This window comes from Oryzias latipes, chromosome 21 (assembly GCF_002234675.1).
Source record: "Oryzias latipes chromosome 21, ASM223467v1".
NCBI classification, from domain to species: Eukaryota; Metazoa; Chordata; class Actinopteri; order Beloniformes; family Adrianichthyidae; genus Oryzias; species Oryzias latipes.
Genome location: NC_019879.2, coordinates 19148973 through 19171133, shown reverse-complemented (window position 1 = coordinate 19171133; position 22161 = coordinate 19148973). Strand labels below are relative to the sequence as shown.

At 38.2% G+C, this 22161-nt stretch overlaps 1 protein-coding gene across 2 annotated transcripts in view; it reads right to left on the bottom strand.

Moving 5' to 3' along the window:
• Positions 1–1935: 1935 nt before the first annotated feature.
• vwc2l (von Willebrand factor C domain containing protein 2 like) overlaps positions 1936–22161 on the bottom strand; it is a 31498-nt gene continuing 11272 nt past the window's right edge. For both annotated transcript variants that reach the window (XM_020713132.2, XM_020713133.2), the window contains exons 4-5: positions 14293–14422; positions 1936–5558 (exon numbers count right to left, since the gene is read on the bottom strand). In XM_020713132.2, coding sequence (XP_020568791.1) covers positions 5407–5558; positions 14293–14422 — 282 coding nt within the window. In that variant the 3' untranslated portion in view covers positions 1936–5406. The remainder of the gene's footprint in view (positions 5559–14292; positions 14423–22161) is intronic.

Here is a 22161-nt window from a genome sequence, read left to right as displayed (position 1 = left end):
GTGTGTTTTGGTTTAAGGAGACATGCAGACATTTTATAAAGAGTGGTGGTTAATCAGTTATATATATATATATATATATATATATATATATATATATATATATATATATATATATATATATATATATATATTTTACTGATGATATGTAGCTATGAAACCATACATTTCCATACAGTTGGAAATGTATGGTTAGATGACTTCTAAATTAAAAGTTTAGAACCTGTTTGTGCTTAGTAGGATAAAGTATAATAAAAGAATATAGCTGAAGATGTCATATTTAATTATGCTTAAATTTTATTCCCAGGTATTTTGTTAGAATAATCACACGCCTTCTACTCTGTACTCATACTACCTTTTTTTAAGCTGTCAAAATGCTAACCCAATGCTCCTGGGTCATTGTGGGGTTTCTATCAATCACAATTTTTTTTCTTCCCTGTTCTTTTTTCTCATTTGAGGTTAGAACACCATCAATCCACTCTCTACTACTTTTCCAGGCTAGAGTCAAAATAGCTGCAGGCCAGATACGATGGTGCAGATGTCTCTCACATCATTAGTGTCTTTCAGCTTTTCCCCAGGAAACTCAGACATTTCCAGGTCACACTGTATTTAGTTTGTAATTGCTTTAACATTGGCTTATTCTGCATCAAAAGATTGGGGGGGGGGGGTCTTTTTTAGAAATCTCTACAAGGAGATGTCTGGATAAAATGTTAATGAGATGAGTTGAACCTCCCCTCCCATCCTCATGCTGAGTAACCATTTAAAGTGAAGGACATTGAGTCCATGCATCTAACCCCATCTTCAAAGATGAGCTCAGCCACACTCCAGGAGAGGCTCATGTCTCTAAAAGTTAGAGTGACTGAAATGAGATTGAATGAGGTTGTAATTTGCTGTCTCTTCTGAACAACACTCTCACACAGCATCCACATCACTGTCAGAGCAACAACACTCCTGCTGTCAAGGCCCAACTCACTTTAAGGCCTTTTATCTAGTCCTCTTCTCCGTCGGGCGTATTGGTTTGAGTCCAGCGTGTGACACAAAAATCAATTTGCAGCGTGCTGCAATATTTAACGAGTGGTTTCATAGAGGAATTTCCATTATATGAATTCAGGATAATTACTTAATCGAAAAAGCTTTTTTAAATACTAAAGCACAAAGTTTCTGCCAGAAAGAAAAAAGATTGATGGAAAGTCAATATTAAGTCTAGAAAACAAAGCAATTAATTGTTCTTTTGCAAAACTGGCAATTACTGCAAAGACGAAGCAAAACTTTTTTTAGGTATGTTAAGAGGTCCTCTACTGGCCATCTCCCAAGATGCAATTTTCAACAGGATTAGTCAGGGATGCACCTAATTGCTATTGATTGCTGTGTGCTGCATAAAATTGCTTCCCTTTTCTTGTTCATGGTGGGAGGTGGGAGAAGGCAATTAGCTGTGAGGATGAGATAGAAGCCCGGACTGACTTGTAATGAAATGGAATGGAGGAATGAACCCAAGTAATGCCCTTGAACTCTGTGAGCATCAGAGAGCCATTAAGTGCCCATATCCTCTCATCCTTACTCTTTCACAACCACAAGCCAGGAAGATATTGTAGTTGTTTTTAATTCTTAAATGCTCTGTTAATGTACAAAATACCTGGTGTGTCGAGTCAGTCAGATGTGACTAATATCAGTATTAAAAAATACAGATTTCAGGGAGTTTTTCCAGCGTCCTCAATGTTTTAGCCATGTTTTTGCCATTCTGTGGGTCCGTTTTCCATGATGTTTCCGAAACAGCTCGCCATTTAAAGTGTTCCAACGACTAAAAACATTCTCCCGACTTTAAAAAAAAAAAGGCGGACAAAGAAGTAAGAAGGAATCCAAACTCTAGCAGAATAACACTTCTTTTTCCAAGTCTATTTAACAAAATACATTTTCCGAATAATGCACACTTTGTTGTTCGTGATGTCAATTCATTTTTTTTTACTCCATTTCATAATACACATCATATGTCTGAAGATATTTACATATGAACAAAATACAGAGCGCCAAGGGTTGCTTTTGAGATTGAGGGCTCTTCTGTTCCATTTGAGGCCAAACTTGTTTGAAATCATATACAATCAAAGTGGCTCCTGATTTTAAAGCATTCATTTGGTTTGTCTCCTCTCAGCACAACAGGAGCAAACCCTTGGGGCTCTTAAAAAAACAAAAAAAGATATATAATACAATTGATTGTAACAGTGTTTCTCTCTTCGTTAACAACATCACCGTTGGTTTTCAGGCACACTTTATGTAACAGTTTTCTTGCTGAAAAACAAAACAACAAAAGAAAGGAAGGAGAAAAAAAACAATCTTTCAGTTTCCAGCTACAGTGAGTCGGTGTCTCAAGGAAAAAGCAAATGGTGCACCTGTACAAAATGCTTATCTTACATACCTGTGGTTTTCATAATGGGAGGGAGGACAATGGGGCCGTTTGAATAGACATTCACCGACAGACGGAGAGACTCAAGTTTCTTCCAAGAAAATAAAAGCCAGGCTCCACAGTTGATCAGTATACTTGTGTGTTTGAAAGATAATTTTCTTTGAATGCTCAGGTAAGTAAGTTGCACACACAGGATCTGTTTCGATTGATAATTGTGTTTTTTAAACGCTGCCTTTTTCTTGTGACAAATGACCCACAATGCATTGCTTTAAAATCTCTTGTACCTTCACGAGAGGCACTGGAATCATTTGCGCTCAATTGTCTACTTACTTAGAGACCAGAGGAACAAGCTGCTTTCTTTATAAAGCTGCTTTTCATGTTTGATCTTTCTGCAAAACGACTGGGCGTTGACCCATGGAATGACACTTGATCTAAGTCGTGACAGTTTAACTTTCTGTTGACTACCACTTCACCCTCTCCACTCCTACTTTCAGCCAATGAAAGCAGTTCACAAAATCAGTGAAACAAGCTGCCAACGTTGGAGCGGCCTAAACGCTCTGCACTTCAGAGGCGTTGGAGTATGGAGGAGCTCGCATCAGAGAAACAGCACAATGAGTCACAATGTCATATTGCCATGAGCTTGAAGTTGCTTTAGTTTGCAAATCATATCTGCCAGAGTTGTAGCTCTCTCTCCTTGCATCTAACAAATGGTGCCATTTATTTTTAGCTCCGGTGCTGCAGTTTTGGCTTAAAATGAACTGCACTTGTTGTTTTACTTTCTGTTGAACCCACTGGCTGTTTCTGGAATGTTTCGAGATAAAACAATGAATAGTTGTGGGTAATACACTGCAATAAACGGCTGCACGGAGCAGTGAAACAAGCTTGCTCTTAAAGCAGTTCGGGCTGTTCATTCTGTGTGATGCCAAAGGCCATGCTTTGTGAATCTTATCTGGAACAGTAGCAATAAGGCATCTGTGGTGGCAGCAGTGCCTTTGAGCCCCGTCAGCTGGCACCCTCCCATGACTGTCTCAGCTGCAGCTATCTCAAAGTACCCACTTTTTCTTTTTTGATACATGTAAAGGTGGAACAATTACGTGGCATTTAGAGTGATGGGGATAAATGAATCTACTTTTTTATTTTTTAAAGTTGAATTTCTAGATTACTCGGGCTGTAACTCGGGCGTCAACCTTTTACTTCAATTTTGTTTTGTAAACCTGCAAGATCTTAAGCCAAACTGATGGTCTGTCTGTGCACACTGGAAGATCCTAAATCAATGCGGCTCAATGACAAACATGACGCAAACTATTGTTGATCGAAAGCCTGAACTTTGTCCAACTGATTTCCTTTCTCTCAGTTTAACAGAACACATGCAGGTCTTTCCAAAGACTGAATTTACCATCCTATAAGATAATTAAACCCTTAATTTGTTGTCCCCCCCCTCCTTTTTTTAATCTCGTGTTCTTTTTTTTTGTCTAATTCCAGAGTGCATGGTCTTATTATTAAGCAGCTCATCCATCACAACGTGGGTGTAAAAGGTTAGCAGGATGACAGATTTTCTGGAAATGGATGAAATTCAAATGACAAAAAGCATGAGCTAACCTTTGGAAATAACGACTTGTATTTATCATCTCAAAAAATGTCTCGTCTTCAGGGCGCTTTTCCTCTGCGACTGAACCACTTGACAACTGCTAAACCCAAAAAAACTTCATACAGAAACCTGTCTGCAATGTTATAGCCTCAGCTTTAGCTGCACCTATATGACTAGGACATTCAAACAACAGAAGGACTTAATCTGTGACATAATCTTATGAGGAACAGCTTGATCTCCTAACAAGTCTTATTTATGGGTGTAAGAGTATTTCTGAGATCAGAGCAATAAACAAAGCCCGCAGATGAATGGCGCCCATGCGTATCTCACATGGACATTATTCCTATGAATACTGCTTAAAAGCATTAATCCGGGATGCGGATTCCCTTCTTTTAGTCTGATGGTTTTTGCTGAATGTGCCCAGCGTGCAGGCTGCAGCAGAGCCTAGCACCCAGCTGGGTGATTTATCACAGAATACTCCTGATTAAGGAAAATTAAAGCAGGCTGCTCTTGGCTCGCTAACTGCTTTGATAACAAGTTCAAGCAGCTAGTAAGTGGGGAATGTTTTGCGGAATGTGGACCCCAGAGGAAAAGACAGTCAAACCAGTTGGTGTGAAAAGACTTTCCCAGGGTTTTTCTCCTGTTTATTTTTTAATTTTTTTGGCACACTTCTTCAGTTGAAGCGGGTACCACTTTGTTTGCTCTTCAGCTACATATGGTACTGCTAACTCATTCTGTTTGTGCTGCTACTATACAGAGATCTGACACGATGCGATGGCTTATTGATGGCATTATTGGGAGCTTTCATTGTGATTTATAAAATATGACAACAACATCTTTTAAGTGGTGCTTCAGATAGAAAGTCTAACCAAGAACAAACAGTGTGAGATGTGGGTTTGTAAACAAGCTCAGAATGAAGGTAAGAGTTTTGCAGTGTCAGACTTGACTGATCAGGAAAAAGAGGTGCTGCAAAGTGTGCTTTCCGATTGTCCCCCCCCCCCCCCCCCCCCCCCCCACACACACACAGTTGGAACACCAGTAGGCGGAGATAGACACCTACAGCAAACTCATGACGTAAATACAGAAATTGACATGACCGTTCAACATTGACAGTAGACAGGAAGGAGTTCAAAGAGCTTAGAAACTTTCTGAATGAGAGCAGCAAGTGAAGCGAGTCAACTTTTGAAAATATATAGAACGAGTAAAACTGGAGGGGAGAAACAGCCGTGAGACAAGTTCCATCATCTTCTCTCTGGTTAAAGTTGTGTTGAAGCTTTGCGAGAGCTGCTGTTTCTGTTTTCTTTTTTTCTCTTTCTTTTTTTGTTTTTTTTTAAGGAATTGTGCTCCTGCCCTGTCAATCATACAAAATGGCGCAGTAGGCAGAGCCTTGCCTGAGCTTATCCACCATCCCCGTGGAGTCTCTCTATGACAGTGACGGACCGTTGAGGCACTCCCGCCGCAAACACTGCGCAGGTTTCCACCAGTCTCCATTGTGGCAGCGGCAGATGGTGCAGTCGTCCACCTTCACGTCGATCCCGGCTGGGATGATCGTTGTTCCAGCAAAGCAATTTGGACCTGCCGCATGGGGAAGGGAAGAAAAGGGGGTGGAGAGACGGGAAAAAGGGGAATAAAACGACAAGAAATGGATGCGTATCTCCTGAGAGCTTCTCTTTGCGGAAGGAATTGTGGAGCGATGCAGAGAGCTGTGGGGAGTTGGGGAGAGTCAGAGTAGACGCACAGATCTTTTCACAGGCATGCACCGATGGGCTTGTTTTTGCAACACTAAAGCGCTTTTGTTAGTCTCCCCTTCTCCCTCGACATGGAGCGCTTTGCATCCTAATGCGCCTCGCGCACAGAAGCCTGCCAGGCGCTGGCTTGGCAGTATAGAGAGGCTGGAGAGCAGAGAGAGATGGAGGGAAAGAGCAAGAGAGCTGCTTTCCGAGGGGCAAAGGGAGGATGGTTTTAATCACTTTGCTTGTATATTAAAAGGCCAAAAAAAAAAAAAAAAACTCCTCAGCAGTTTCTCCTACTTTCTTGTAAATAGAGACAAACATTCCAGCTACTTATCCTAAAAAAAGTATTTTTTTTTTTTTTACCAGATAAGGATTCCTCATAGGGGTATAAAAGTTTATCAATGAAGTTGATTAATTCCTTCCATCTAACCAGATCGATCTTTCTAAGGCAAGTTGTTAACAGAAATGAGCTGTACCATTATGAAATCCTTTCAAAATAAAATGAATCGACTAGTGTTCCCTTGCCATACCGCACTCTTGCTGTTTCGCAGATTTTTGTCAGTGCAATTTTTTTATGTTTTTTTTAAACAGCCCACTGTGTTCTGCGTCCTGATTGGCTTTTTACTGTGTCAATCAATCTATCCCATCCTGTGCAGTACGTGTTCAGCTTTCTCCATTTACATTCAACTTTGATTGTGAGCAGATCTTTGTTTTCATTCTGTAATACTGGATTTATTTTCCTCTGACACTTTAACAGTTTAAGAAAGAAAGGTGAAAATGTTCATGTCTGTTTGAGAAAGGAGTTTAAAGTGTGTAGTGAGGGCTTTTGCAGCCTTAGAACATCTACTTTGAATGATTTCACCTTTTGCAGGTTATTTTTTAGAACGTAACCCCGGCGATAAATGAGTGACCACCGCATATTTATTTTGGAAAACACCATTCTGGTTGGTTTATTTTACTGTAACGTAAAGACATTAAACTGAGCTCGATTTATTCAGCCCGAATGTGATGTCATGACCAAGTGCAGCAAAAAATGACCAAGCCATCTGTTACGGCTGTGGCCATATTTTGGTTCTGTTTATTCTGTGTTTTGTGTATTTGATTTGTATCAGAGTGGGACTTTTTTGTGGATCTTTGTGTGTGTGTATGTATGTCTATGTCTGATTATTTTCAGGTGTGGTGGATGAAGGCGTGGCTCCTATTGGACCCAAGCTGGTGGAGGCAGCCTTCAAAAGCACCATTTGGACCTTCAAACCATGAGAAGGGAGCTTGGCTGCAACCAGTCTCCACTGCAGCGTGGCCCCTTCTCCATTTTTGTTTTGTAGTTCTCCACCTATTTTGTTGTGTGCTGCACTTTAGTGTTGTGTTTTAGTATTTTGTGGTTTTATGCCCACTCTGTTTAGTCTTTTGGTTTGTAGTTATGTTAAGTGAAGCTGTAGGGGTGAACTGCCATTTTCTTTAGTACATGTTTTTCTCCTGTTCCTGTTAGTGTTTTGTCATTGATTTCTTTCAATTACATAAGATTACATGTTTCAGTTACGTGGGGTTTTTGTTTGTTGTTTTGACCTTGGTTCACCCTAAAGCCTTTTTGCTTCACTTTTAGTTCGTGTTGATTATTGTTTATTTATTTGTAAATACATTTGTTATATTTTGAATGTAGACATATCTTCTGGGGTTTTTGTTAGTCATTTTGGTAGCCAAACCTTTACTTTTTACGTTATGCCCCTCGACGCACCCCTAGACATTAAAAGGGGCATAACACCATCATTACAGTCCAATGTGTGGAAACCCTTTGAATTGTGCAGACATGTGACCATACAGTGCAGTAGACTGTTCTAATGATGTTCCCTTTGTATTATTTTTATAAAACAGCAATGGAAGTAGAAGATAAACCTTCCTTTGTTCGACCAAATTTTTTAAATAAAAATTTGCCATGAATGTATGTTAAACTACGGAGCCCGTGTCCTGACATTAAGATATAAAAATATATCTTGTTCCCACAGATTAATATCTTGTTCCCACAGGTTATTATGTCGTTCGCACGAAATACTATTCCGTTCCCACAAGATACTATTCCGTTCCCACAAGATACTATTGCGTTCCCTTAAAATACTATTCCGTTCCCTCGAAATGATTAACTCGTGCGAACGCAATAATTATGTCGTTCGAACGCAATAATTAATCCGTTCGAACGCAATAATTATTCACGTCATAAGTCATTCACGCGGATATGCTCTCTGTACGCCGGCAAAACTAAGCCGCTTTCAGCGGTAACTTCCGTGTCTCTGTGACCCATATTCGTTCAAAAAAGGAACATGAAAAACAAAAATGATCACTTTATTACTGTCTCAATGAATATAAGAAAAATATCAAAAGATTTATGATAACTAGGCTGCTTTGTCATACGATAGCTCCTGCTAGGCTACTACTAGCTCCGCCGCAGAGCTCTCTGATCATGTATGCCGGCATTTGGGCAACTGGCTGGTCTGTTGTCAGACAGCTGATATTGTAGTTTAGGGTCGAATAGGAATAATAATATTCAGGACTTGTCTTTTATTAACTTTAGCAGTCAGTATCTTTACATTCGAAGCCTATTAGGCTACATGCTAACTGACTAGCCGATGATTTCCTGTTATTAATTTACGTCATAGATTTACAGCAGATAACTTCACATTTCTGTCTGTGTGTGTCTCATTACATTGCATTGAAGACACGGAGGATGTTTAGAGAACAGATTTATTTATTTCAAAAAGCACAAAAGCATCCATCGTATTCACGTTCATTCACATGATGATCTGGTACGCCCTCAGTCATCTTGCTGCAAAAGCCGCTTCCTGCCGCTACTTCCGTGTCTCTGTGAGCATTCAATAGGGGTAAAAATAAAAGCAAGAATGGTCGATCTCTTATTTTCTCGATGAAAATCTGAAAAATGTCATATTAAGCTGGATGCTTCGCCTAAAGCACTTACCTTTAGCTTGTAGCATAACAAAAATAGCAGTACGTCCCGTTTCCCAGGGTGCTTTGCTGCCAATCACTGGCCAATCACCGTGTCCCTGTGACCAAGGTCTAACAACAAGACCAATGATTGGCCAGTGATTGGCAGCAGAAACGCAATAGTATCTTGTGGGAACGGAATAGTTATCTTGTGGGAACGGAATAGTATTTCGTGCGAACGACATAATAACCTGTGGGAACAAGATATTAATCTGTGGGAACAAGATATATTTTTATATCTTAATGTCAGGACACGGGCTCCGTATTAAACAGCAGTGGGCTGAACTTTATGAAACTTAAATGTTATTGGATTTGCCATTATTTATTGTTGACTTGTTTTTTTTGTGCATATATTTAATTTACACATTTGCAAGAAATACAAGGAATCTGGAAAACTTCACCTGCACTGTTCAGTCCCTGTAGGGATGTAATGATTTGTTTTAACAATGATTCAATTCATATCATTAGTGGTTGACGACACAATTCATAAGCAATATTGGTTCATTTTAAACAATCTGATGCACGGACCTAAAACCGATCCAGGATATCTTTAGCCAAAAATTCAGTGTGACTCAGAGATAAATACATGGCTACTGAACAGGGCAGGGGAAGTCTTCCAGATTCCTTGTATTTCTCTAAGTTAATTAAGAGTAAATTAAATATATGTACAATCAAACAAGAATTATTGGCAAATCCATTCACATTTTAGTTTCATAAAGTTCAGCCCACTGTTGTTTTTCTACATCCAAATAATCCAAATGCAACTTTTTTTTAATTTTTAAACTTGTTCTGTTTAACAACTGAGCAAACAAATGAGATCCATTTGTGTTGGACGTTTTACTATTACAAAAAGGGGCTATGCATGTTATTACAGCCAAGGTGTACATTTGTAGAAACCCCTTTTGCATTTTTATTATGTTGTATTTATTTATCACATTTTATGCTTTAAATATATATTTTCTTTTTTTACATAGGGAAGAGAGAGGGGGAAAAGTATGAAAAAGACAAAGAAAAGACAGAGGGGGAGAAAAAAAGGAAGGGAACACTACTAGAACATTCTATCACACTGTATGGTCACATCTTTCCACACATTGGTGTGTGGAAAGACTTCTCAGTATAGTGATGCCTTTCTGAAGGACGGAATAGTCATCAATGAGGAAAATCTATCCCGAAAATGCAAATAGCTCAAATTAAAATTAAACAACAACTTGGCTTGATCCTTTTTTGCTGCTATTACATGTATGTTGCTCGCTGGGATGGCACTTGTTTTTTTTTTTTTTACATTACAGTAAAATAACTATCATGCCTTATTCCAAATGGTATTTTCCAAAATCCCTTTGATTTGATTTATTTCCTTGTGAAAAAACTGATGGTTTTTGTCAGTTCAACTCTCAACTTACCTTGGACAGATCAATATGGTTGGATCTCATAGAGAAATGAACCTACCATGTCTCAAACCAAATGGTATTTTCCAGTGTTGATTCCATTATTGATTTATCTAATTTTGAATGAATATTTTAAACGGTTTAGGTCGATTTAATCAATCTGGTTGGATCGTAGATATAGAAATTGATAGATTTTAGGTCAGTGAATTGGATCGAATCGGATCAATCAAAATGAACCAATATCGAACAGAATTATCAATTGGCAAACACTAATTGTGATATGAATCAAATCGTTGTTAAGATGACTCATATAGAATCATAGTCTTAAACTAAAATGTGTTTTACGTAACACCTGAAATCAGATCTGATAATCTTTACAGATTCCGATGTGTAAAACATGCATCCAAGGAGCCGGTTGTCTCTGTAACTAAGCAGTGTTACTAGTTTATACCACCAAAAAATGACAATATCCCATTTTTCTCTGAGTGCTTCTTGGGGATTTGAGGTTGTGCACCTCTTCACTGAGATTTTGAGACAAAGGCACACAAGAGGTGGCAGGAATTCACTTTAGTTTTATTCATTTAAACTATGTGTTCAATTGGTGTGACAGTGACTCTGGGTTTGCGCTCAGCAAAGTGCCAGACTCAAGACTTGCCTACAACTTGTCATAAAAATTCATTGCTTCCATAATTCTTTAAGACACAATAGATTCCACAACCAAGAGTCACAGACATTTTGATGTCAGTGTGAGACTGGTTTAATGTGGGATAATTTAAGGAATTTACGTGGGATTTTTAAGTGAGTTATCCTTACAAATTTAAATTAACCCCATACACCAAATGTTTGAATGAGATTCAAACACAGAGTAGTTTAATAACAGGTATCCTAATCCTTTGCCTCAGGAAAGATTAATCTCCCTCCTTTTTTTTTTTGGCTTGATAAAAACACTTTGATCTGGACTTAGAGGAGACACGAAACTCCTGCCAAGTTTTAACTCTCATTTATCTGCCTCTGGACAACTGGCACAGGTCTCAGGACGAGCTCAGCAGAGGCTGAGGTGGAATGAACCATTGCTGCTGCCAAGCATCACTGTTTACAACCAGACGGCCCTGAAGGTGGATGCAGTTTCAGGGTTCTGTCACTGTGAAGGACATGGAGATATCAGTCTAAATGGGTTTGAGTTAATGGCTTGTCACATTTTCGGTCAAAATATCTTTGTACTTTCTCAGAACTGTTCCATTTTAATGAGTGCTGGATATTAGGATGAAATCTAGACCATTGTCTTAAATAAATGATTTATTAAATATTGTAAAAAAAAAAAAATCATATGCTGTAGCACCAGGTGGCAGATTTATGCATGGCACAATTCTTCTGGAATGGGAAGAATCCCGTCTTTCTCTGACTATTACTCAATACCATATAACTATGACTACCGGTACATAGTCCTGACGAATGAGAGTATTTATAATTTAGGATAAAGATTAAAGCTTAATCAGTCAGACTAAAAGAAAGTGTAGCTCAGTGATAAGTGCTTTAATGGCAGACTCTTGAGTTGTGCTTAATTCTGTTCATTTTTTGTTATTTCGTAATACTTTGCAGATGATACATTTCTAAGCTTCATTTTTGGTTTATTTTTTTCCTAGAAATGTCCAAATCTTTGGAGAAAGAAGTAAAGCAATGACAAAATGTATAAGAAAATGATAAATAAGGACTTGCTTTTATCAAAGCAGGTCTTTTATCTTGTAATTTGAGATTGTCTAGCCAGGTTTTTTCTTGTGCTGCACAGAGTAAATGCAGCATGAAAATGCAGTGGAACTTCCCTCTCTGTAGTTGTTCTGCAGATTCAGCAGCTCCGTTTACTACAAAGCTGTGTCTAATGTGAATAACCCACAAGAACAACCGTAACCCACATAAAACAAAGCCCTTCTTCATCTGTAGACCAACACAGCCACATATTGTTAATGTGACAAGCATGATATACACAGTTTGGCTGTGATATTCAATGAGTAAATGTTCGCTTTTACTTAAAATATTTTTTTCTGTTTTTCCAGCACAAAAGAAATGTCACTTTTTTTGAATGAATCCATACAGGAAACACAGTGTAATATGTTAATAGTGCAGCACCACCTTAAGTTTTTCGGCCACAAATGATCTTTAGGCATTATATAATCCTGAAAATCCAAAATCCTGTCGATTTATAGTTTCAGTTTTAAATCTGTGGATTAGAATTATCTCTGTTGTAATGGATCTGAGTTTCTTCTTCTTACTTTATTTTTTCTGCATCATTTAAGGTGCCCTTACAAGCTTAAAATTTTTTATTTTTTTAAAACAGCAGTGCACCTTATAATTCTGGTGGTGCTTACTGATGTCAAAGTGATTTTTAAAGGTACATGGCACTGTCAAATGTCAAAATGTCAGACTGTTTTTTTCAGTAGCTGAAACAAGATTGGGTGTTATTGTAAATACGCTAACGTAACTAATGTGTAGCCGTGTAGGGCGGTGTTTTTTTTCCATGTTACTAACAAGGTTGGGGGTAATTGTAGTCACAGTGATGTTTGTTTTAGTGGCATCTGTCTGTATTTTACATGTTGCAAACAAGGTAAGGAGTTACAGGTATTGTGAATACGTTAACGCGGATAATATGTAGCGTATCACAAACATACTGTAAATGCAGTTGATAAAGTCTGATTGACAAACTTATGTCCAACTTTTTTGTCTTCCTTACTGCGCCCTATAGTTGGGTGTGCCTTATAGATGATACAAGTTTAAAAATAGACTGTTCATTGACTGTGCATCTTCTAATCCAGTGCGCCATTTAGTGAAGAAATTAGAATATAATGTCGAAGACCTTCCTTGTTTTCCATAGTTATTGGAATAATAATAAAGATTTATTTGAATTTTCACCTCTAAGGTAATTTTGGCTTATATAATAGGGAATAATGACCTTGTCATTGTGTGTATTAGTTTATGATGTATTACCTTCAGGAAATATAACATTCCAAACAACATTTGTATTTTAATAAACCATACTTCATGGTTTTATTAAAGGTCATTTAAACTATGTAATATATTCAACTATTTATAGACTACTTGACTTTGCCTTTTTTTTTTACCTTGGTTTGGTGCAATTATTGTTTTCTTGCACATTTTTTAAAAACATTATATATATCCTTGCTGCTTTCCTGGTACAAGCATTTTAGATTTCCTTCTTCCAGTAGGATCCATAACAAAGGAGAGAGCTAAACAGCACCCTCTTAAAGTATTTTCCCCAAGGCCTTCAGCCATCCAGTCACGTAGAGATTTATCTAGATGCAAGACTGACCACGCACCCTTGGGGCACCTAGAAACAGCAAGCCTACTTTGAAATGCCAAGGGTGTCACTGTCCTGTCAGCCTGGATTAGTTATCCTTTAGTTGCTTCTACAGCCTTGCTCAACTACTTTAGGTGTTTTACTGTGATGTCAGTATGTTGAAATGGAAGGTGGATCCATTATAGTTAAAAGGAAAAAAGGGGGGGGGGGACGACGTGAATGAAGAGTAAAAGTAGACATTTAGATCAAGAATCGCTGGAAAGAAAAAAACGTATTTTTATATTTGTACTAGTGTTTATTTAAAAGATTTGTTGTGCTTCATAATGAGACGATTTCCATTATAAAAATAAGTTTTCCTAACAAGCTCTTATCTGAGTACAGAAAAATAACTTTATGAATGCAGTATTATGTTTAGACTGGTATGCCTTTGCTATTGATCACAGGTTCTCAAGGAAAAGTGCAATTGCTGCACTTTCCTCAAAGTTTCATCTCTCCCTTGGAAATACTAGTGGCAAAGGGAAGCCCCCACCTTGTAAACAGTCAATGGGCCAATGAAATCCTATAATTCTAATTTGAGGTTTAGCTGTGTTTGACACCAGGGCATTGAGAGAGAAAAGGCCCCCCAAAGACCCATTAGTCCCTCCTACTACACCTTTAATCAATGAGCTTATGTTTACTCAAATTAAAACTCTTACTACTCATTCGTGTCTAACAGGCTCAGGTTCATATTTTACTGTAATTTATAGAGTGCCAATTACTTTCTCATCCTCCAAAGACCCTTATCATAAAAACGTGATGCCACAGGTAAAGGGGCTGCTGCAGTTTTAAGGAAATGTTATGGCTTTGCAGAAATTGGCTTGCAATTTCCAGAAGAGATAAGCGTTTACCGTTTTTACAGATGGGGCAGCACTGCTCTGGCTCATACACAGGGTTGACGCACTCTGGGACGGCACAGTCGGACACCACACAGTGCACCTCATTATTTGGTTCGCAGCGGCACCATTCACAGGGCGACGGCTGTTGGCAAAAAATAAAAAAATAAAAAAGAGAACAAAGAATCTGGGTCAGATGATTCAACTGGCTTACCTTCATCTGCACGTACATGCGTTTTACAATTGTTTAGTCGAAGACTCCATTTACATTCATATGTTTGTAATGGTTCATTTTGATGGCCACGCACAGTGTCACAAACATTTAAGGGAACACTTGAAAAGAAATTGCTTGAAAAATCAAAGGGGGAGATATTTGTGTTGCCTTGGATTTTGCTGCATTCTGTGCTAGTCTGCCTCAGGAAACTGTTCGGGGGTTTATCACACCCCTGCAACATGTAAATCAGGACTATGCTGCACTCTGGGCCTCTGCCATTTGCTTTACAAAGCCTTCTGGCCTGTAAATGACCTGTAACGCAATTACATTCTGTAGAGAAATGCAAACTGTTTTCAATCAGAAAAGGTCAACTCTTCATTATATAATATTTTTATTCTGTTCGATATGATAAACTGCTATTTAAAGGCCTGACGGCACTGGGTCTGCTCTCTCCACAGCCTTATGCATTTTAATATTGATGTTGGAGGGAATAAGGAATACTAAAAACTTCACACTTTTAATAGAAATGTAAAACTGTGGACCTGATTTAATAGTTCAGATGAATTATTATTTTTATAAGAAATGACTTAATATTTTCAGTGAGCAAACCTTGATTCAGATTTTTTTTTCGGAAGGTGGTTTTTATTTGCAAAGTTTTACTGGAATTAAAATAGTTTATTTCAGCATGACAACCTTAAGCCAGCAATAAAACATGGGGGAGGTGCTATAATAGTTTACATTTATTATTCAAGGGTTTTTCTTTCTTTTATTAACCAATAAAACATCTCTATTTGGACTACACGGCTATTGAATGGTGCTCACTATTTTAACATCGGGGGGATACAAATCCATCAACTTTCTTTCTTTGCAAAACAAGCTGAAAACCTAAAAAAAAATAGTTCAACAGTTTTTTGCATCATTTCTTTTCATAAGAAAATAACAGTTGAGCCTTGATCTGCATGATATTAAAGGTGTTAATGATTAAATAAGTAACTCCACAGAAAATTGTTGACTAAAAAAAAAAAGAAGAAACTGAAGAAAACTATGATTAAGTGGTAAAAAGAAGGAACTTACATTTTTTTTTCAAAACAACTAAAACCAGGGTAATAATATACTAAAGAATGTCATCAGATACAAAAAAACAGCTATAGCGATTCAAGACAAAGTATGAAAATAAGGGAATTAAAGGCGAGATTCTGCCTCTGACACTCACCCGCCCCCAAACCAAAAATGAATCCAAATTGTAAATTTAATACTTGGCAAAAGAGAGTTGGATAAACAGAAAGGTGTTCAAGACGTTGCCGCGAGCAATCATGTTGCTACTTTTAGAAAAAAAAGGCAGAGCTGGAGGTAGCAGAGCTGGAGGTAGCAGAGCTGAAGATTTTGAGCTTGAGAGTGATGAGCATGGAAAGGATCAGGAATGAATTCTTCAAAGGGAAGCTCTGGTTAGATGCTTTGGAGATAAATACAGGAACCCAGAATAAGATGGTTTAGGCATGTTCAGAGGAGGGACAGTGATGATGTTACTGGAGGTTAAAGCTGCAGAGGAGACTGTAAACGCTAAGGTATTAGGAAGATGCCCTTGAGGAAGACCAAAGGGGAGGTCCATGCATGCTCTCTGGTGAAAGAGGACATGAGAGTGATGAGTGTGGGTGATGATGATACAGAGGGTAGGGTTAGATTGAGGTGCGTGATTTCCTATAGGCACCCCAAAAGAGAGCAGTCAAAAGGCAAAAAAGACTGCACATTGAGGGCCCTCATTCACCGCTACAACTTGGTCAGCAGTGATAGAAATCTTGATCGTTAGCAAACTGTTGCTTCTTTTTGCAGTTCTACATCTCCTACTTTTTAATCATCCTCCAACTTCCTTAACTCTCTTTTTTCTCCCTCCCCTTTCTTTTGTACCCCATCCCCAATATATAACATCTACCACTCATCTCTTTTTTCTCCTTTCTGTCAGGTCGAGAGGTAAAAGTACATAAAACAGTGAAGGCCAAATTCTATGTCTGTCTGTCTATGATGAATTTAAAATTAATTTATATCCGTCCAAATTATACTCTCAGAGATTAAAAAGAAGTGTTCAATGTATTTCAATGGGAACTCGATTTGACAGTAATGGTGTATGTAAGTTTTGTTTAGTTAAAATTCTTAAGGCTGCATCTGTTACACCATATGTTGCCACTAAGTCTGGTGAGTTTCCCTGCATTTGCATACTGGAAATGATGGAATAAAATGCAAAAAAAAAAAAAAATCTAAAGACTAAACAACAACTATGCTTCATCTTTAACCATCCTCACAGGTCATAGTTTCTGCATTTATTTGTACGTGATGCCTCCATGAGGAAACCTTTATCATCTGCACCAATTTGCAATATTTGTTGCGCAGTTTCACAGTTGCACGGTTACAGAAATAACCGTGCAACAAAAACCAAAACAAAATTACTTTTTGCTTTCAGGAGAAACCCTGAGGGAGATTAGCTTGTTATCCACACCTTTACAAGGTACTACAGACAGATTACATGCTCACACAGTAGAATGTACTACAGCTGAGTTCAGAAATTGTCAAGACAAATCTGCAGAAACCCAAAAAATAGCTTTACCTGTCTCAAACACATATTGGTTACATTCACACTGCCGGCTGAAACGACCCTATTCCGATTTTTTTGCCTCTATGCGACCTGAATCTGATCTTTTAATGACAGTCTGAACGACACAGATCCGACATTTTCAAATGTGACCTCCGTCTGAACGGCCAGGGCACATGTATCCGACCCGTACGTCATTGATTTGCTATAAAAGTCATCCTTCTGCGTTGAAGTAGGCGGCAACTAGAACATAAACATCAACCATGGCGGACGATGCTGCTGAGACCAGTCAGTGGAAGGGAAGCAAGGTCACCGATTTGATTCATAATTGGGGTGACAGCTCTATTCAGGCCAAACTCAAGGTCTCTTATCGCAACCGGGCGATTTAAAAAAAAAAATTCAGCGAAATGGCTGAGCGTGGTGTTAAACCTTCCCCGCGATGACTTTTTTTCCTTTCCAATCGTGGTCAGAAGCGTGGGGGAGACCTTCTCCAGGGCCGAAGGCGGATCCTCCTTCGGGGTTCACTTCCCCGTTTGGACCCTCAGATTCTCCAGAGCAGGTTAATAAAGAGTCTTTAGCAGTTCTGCTGGGGGGAAGCCTTCTTATCTTATCGTTCTCCTTCCTCCGCCACACACAACATGAATGCGCGCCCCCACTGCCCCTCTCATTCCCTACTGTGCTGCACGCGCTCTCTCCTCTCTCTTAAAATAAATTTAATAATGACATAAGAGCTCTGCTGTTGACAACACTGTTTTTGACATCCATTGCTACCGGTAGCTACTTCTACAAACAATGAGTGACGTCATTCACAGTTGAGTATTCTCCTGCGCATGCGGGTCGCTTCTGGGTCATTTCACGGTCACACAGGATATCACAAAAGTTTGGATTTAATTGGAAATGTGAACGGCCTTGCAAAAAAAATATAATTTTTCAAAAAATCGGAATTGAGCATTAAGCCCTGCAGTGTGAATGTAGCCATCATCTTTAATGTTTTTGCTCACATCCTATCCATGTTGTCCTCAAATAGCATGAAGTAATATTGTACTATGTTGAAATAATATCAAGCATAATCCCTGCCAGGTAGACCAAAAATCCATGCAGAAGCTGCAAATATTGCACATGGTCATGGAGGATGTAACTGTTAAGATTTATCTATTCTCATTTTTTATTTTGTTTAGTTTTGCTCCTGAACATTGAGTTGGAGGTTTGTTCCAGGTAGGATCAATTCCTCAGCTGCAGGGGGCGGTATAGAGAGAAAGTGAGTTCTACCCTACCAGGAAGGTGGAGATGGGAAGAAGTATTAAATTAGGAGACGGTGGGCACGGGAGGGATTTGTCTGGCAGTAATGCTTGGAAGACTTCGGTGATGCCATTGGTATGTTTAGTTCAATTTCATATTCATGTTCTGATATTTGTAGGAACATTTGTCAAAGAGACAAACAACTAGATCTTAGAAACTTTGTTCATAGATTAGCAGTTCTGTCAGCGGCTATTAACAGTGTGGGTCAATATATAAACAAACTTAACTCATTTTTTTGGAAATGTTTATATGGTTATTAAGATTTTAATTACCATATAGGCTTCTGATTTTAACTACATTTATTCAACATAATTCATTATAAGTCTCCATTACCTGCTCCGTTACTGCTCAGATTGACTCAACTAAAACCAAAAGAAGTTCACTTTGGGTCTGAAAATTCAAGTGTCTTCTTTTAGATGACAAATGCTCAGAGCCACATTTCTACATATTTCCAAACATCCAAACATCCATCTCACAAGGTCAGACAGTCATGGTGAAATCGATGTCATGAATTGACATACGAGCCAAAGACGGCCTTGCAAGAAAGTCTGATTCCCCGATTTCTTATCCTCATCTTTCACTGTGACAGACAAGATGGAAAAACTGAAGATGAATCAAATTCTATATAATACAAAGAAATGAAATTGCTTTGAATATTTATGATGCTCAGTCAGTACAGAAGAGGGAAAAGTTGTGGATAGCACTAATATAACCTTGAAAAGAGCTATCAAAACCATGTTTAAAAATCAGAACATAAATGTCTCTCTGCAGTGGAGGAACATTTCGCTGTGGAATGTAAAGAAGTGTCACTTTTTTTCCAGACAGAGTAAGTTTACTTTTTCCTTTCTGTGTTTGTTTGTGCAGACAACTTTGTCTGCATCATAAAAAAGGGCCATGAACTGACTGTGGGACTGTTTACTTACTGTCACAACTGGCATTTAAACGATGCAAAATTTTGAGTTTTGAGTTGGCTGTCACTTCAGATCCCTCAAACACATGGCTGTGGTTTTTTTTCTTCTAAAATATACACATTTTAAAACTGCATTATTTACAAGTAGAAGTTCTTTTTTTTTCCTTTTTGGATTGTAAAGTAGCTTCAGCAGAAGTCTGCACATGCAAGTGCAGTTCACAGGAAGTCCAAGGTAAAGGATGACATCTTAAAAACAATAAAAAAAGAAAAAAAATACCGCACAGTGCACCTCTGACACCTTGCCAAGAATGGCTCTGTGAAACGCCTGGCGCTTTCAGCACATCCGTTCGTATGAGGTCTCCCGTCAAGAAGCTCAGTCACGCTAAGGAACGATCAGTCACGCCTTAACCCCCACTCACAAAGGAAAATGGAGCAATGGCACTGAATTTAGACACGCTGCCAGATGTTTTGGTGAAGAAAGGTCTCAAATTGTCCACAATTCATTGGCTCTGTATTAGGGTGAGCAGATTGTAATACTTCCCATTCTTATACTAAGAAAAATTTGGGCCGAGAGTAGAGCAATGGGCTAGTTGAATAACTTTCAAGGGGTCAAAGGGCAACACAGACTACTTTTGAGCAGTTTGTTGAATTACCAGCTATGCAGTTTCTGTTAAAAATATTGTTTACAAGTATATTTACAAGGGCAGAAGTAGAAAACTAGATATAAAAGATAAACGCCAACAACTTATACATTATTTCTCATAAAAGATCTTTTGTGATCAAATTATTTGCACAGTTCAGTAGCAGAGGCATTGTTGTGTTTGTCTTTTTGTAGGGAAATCTGTCAACATCTATAAATTAAGCTTTTTGGATTTTTTGGTCCCAAAGACATTTTCAAAATCAGATTATATTTATGAAGAATATGTGTGTTAAAAATTATGTTGCATTTTATTCTCATTATTTCATAGCACAAGTAGAATTTTGTCTAATTTTTGTCCACAGGACCTTTTGCTGCATTGATAGAACAATTAAAATTTAGGAGAAAATAAATCGCGCCATAACCCTTGTCTTTTCTCTAATTTGCATTGATTGCTGTTGCAGAGCTAGAACAAGCAGCTGATATACTGCAATATTCCACAATATGTTGGGGTTTTAATTGAACTGAATTACTGCAGTTGAAACGCCTCTTCCTTTGATTCAAGGTCTGCTTTGCACCTTTCATGCAAGCATAAATCTGGACACCAACACCCAATAACCCTTGGAGCACATTATTTTTTGATGAAAGCATTTGGCGCTTTACATCAGCAAACTGAGCTGAGACTCTCACCATAACCGCTGTCTTAGCTTCATAAAGCTACATTTTTTTTAAATTTGTGGTTTAGTAACAAATTTTGCTGAAGGATTTTTTTTTAGCCATATGCAATTTTATAATATAAAAGAATCCTATATAATATATTTAAAGAGCTGTGGAATGCAAAAATAAAGCACCACAAAAGCTAAAATCGTGTTATGCCTCTTGTTACTCATTAAGCCCTGGGCTGTCAGATCATTATTCTGTAATTTATTGACTTCTTCAGAAATTGCCATAGGAAATTTTCATTATATGACAGGCTAATTAGCAAATTAGCAGTGTTCTTTATTATGGTGCTTACAGAAAATATATCAAATTTAAAGTTTGTAAAGAAGACATTTAAAGAAAATTAAACTAACAAAATCAAAACAAAAAAAAAGAATCTTAAAAAATGTATATACAGTATACAGACCATAAGTTTGGACACACAAAGACACGGTGGTTGGAACCAAAAATCTCCAATTTGGACACATCAGATCAAAGCACAGATTTCCACTGGTCTAATGTCCATTCCTTGTGTTATTTACCCCGAACAAGTCTCATCTGCTTGTTGCCTTTCTTTAGTAGTGGTTTCCTAGCAGATATTCTACCATGAAGGCCTGATTCACACCGTCTCCTTTTAACAGTTGTTGTAGAGATGTGTCTGCTATTAGAACTCTGTGTGCCATTGACCTGGTCTCTAATCTGAGCTGCTGTTAACCTGCCATTTCTGAGGCTGGTGACTCGGATGAACTTATCCTCCGCAGCAGAGATGACTGTTCGTCTTCCTTTCCTGGGGTGGTCTGCATGTGAGCCAGTTTCTTTGTAGCGCTTGATGGTTTTTGTGACTCCATTGGGGAGACTTTCAAAGTTTTCCCAATTTTTCAGACTGACTGACCTTCATTTCTTAAAGTTATGATGGCCAGTCGTTTTTCTGTACTTAGCTGATTTTTTTGTAGCCATAATACAAAACTGTAGGGATATCAGCTGTGTATCCACCTGACTACTGCACAACAAAACTGATGGTCCAACCCCATTTATAAGGCAAGAAATCACAATTTTTGTTGTGTATATAATTCTATGTGTGTTAATTCACAGTTTTGATGACTTCAGTGTGAATCTACAATTTTCATAGTCATGAAAATAAAAAAAACTGAATGAGAAGGTGTGTCCAAACTTTTGGTCTGTACTGTATATTTTTGAAGTACTTCATACCATGGTAATGGACCAATGGTAACGTAAATAGAAAGTTCCGGTCGCATACACATATCAAATAGTCTGCTTTTTGTGACAAAGTAATTTAAACTGAAAAAAGAAAAAAAAATGATTGAATATTTCTTTCTTCCGTAAGTCACCATGGTAGGTTATAAGTGGGATAATGGACTGTGATCTGTCCATTATCAGAAATTAATGGACTTTGTGAAAGCAACCATCCTCCGCCTCACATTGTACGGTTCAGTCTTTCGCCTTCGTCCGTTAATTTCTGATAATGGACACCTCATCAGCCATTGTCCCTTACGTATATCATGGTCCTGGTGAATACTCAA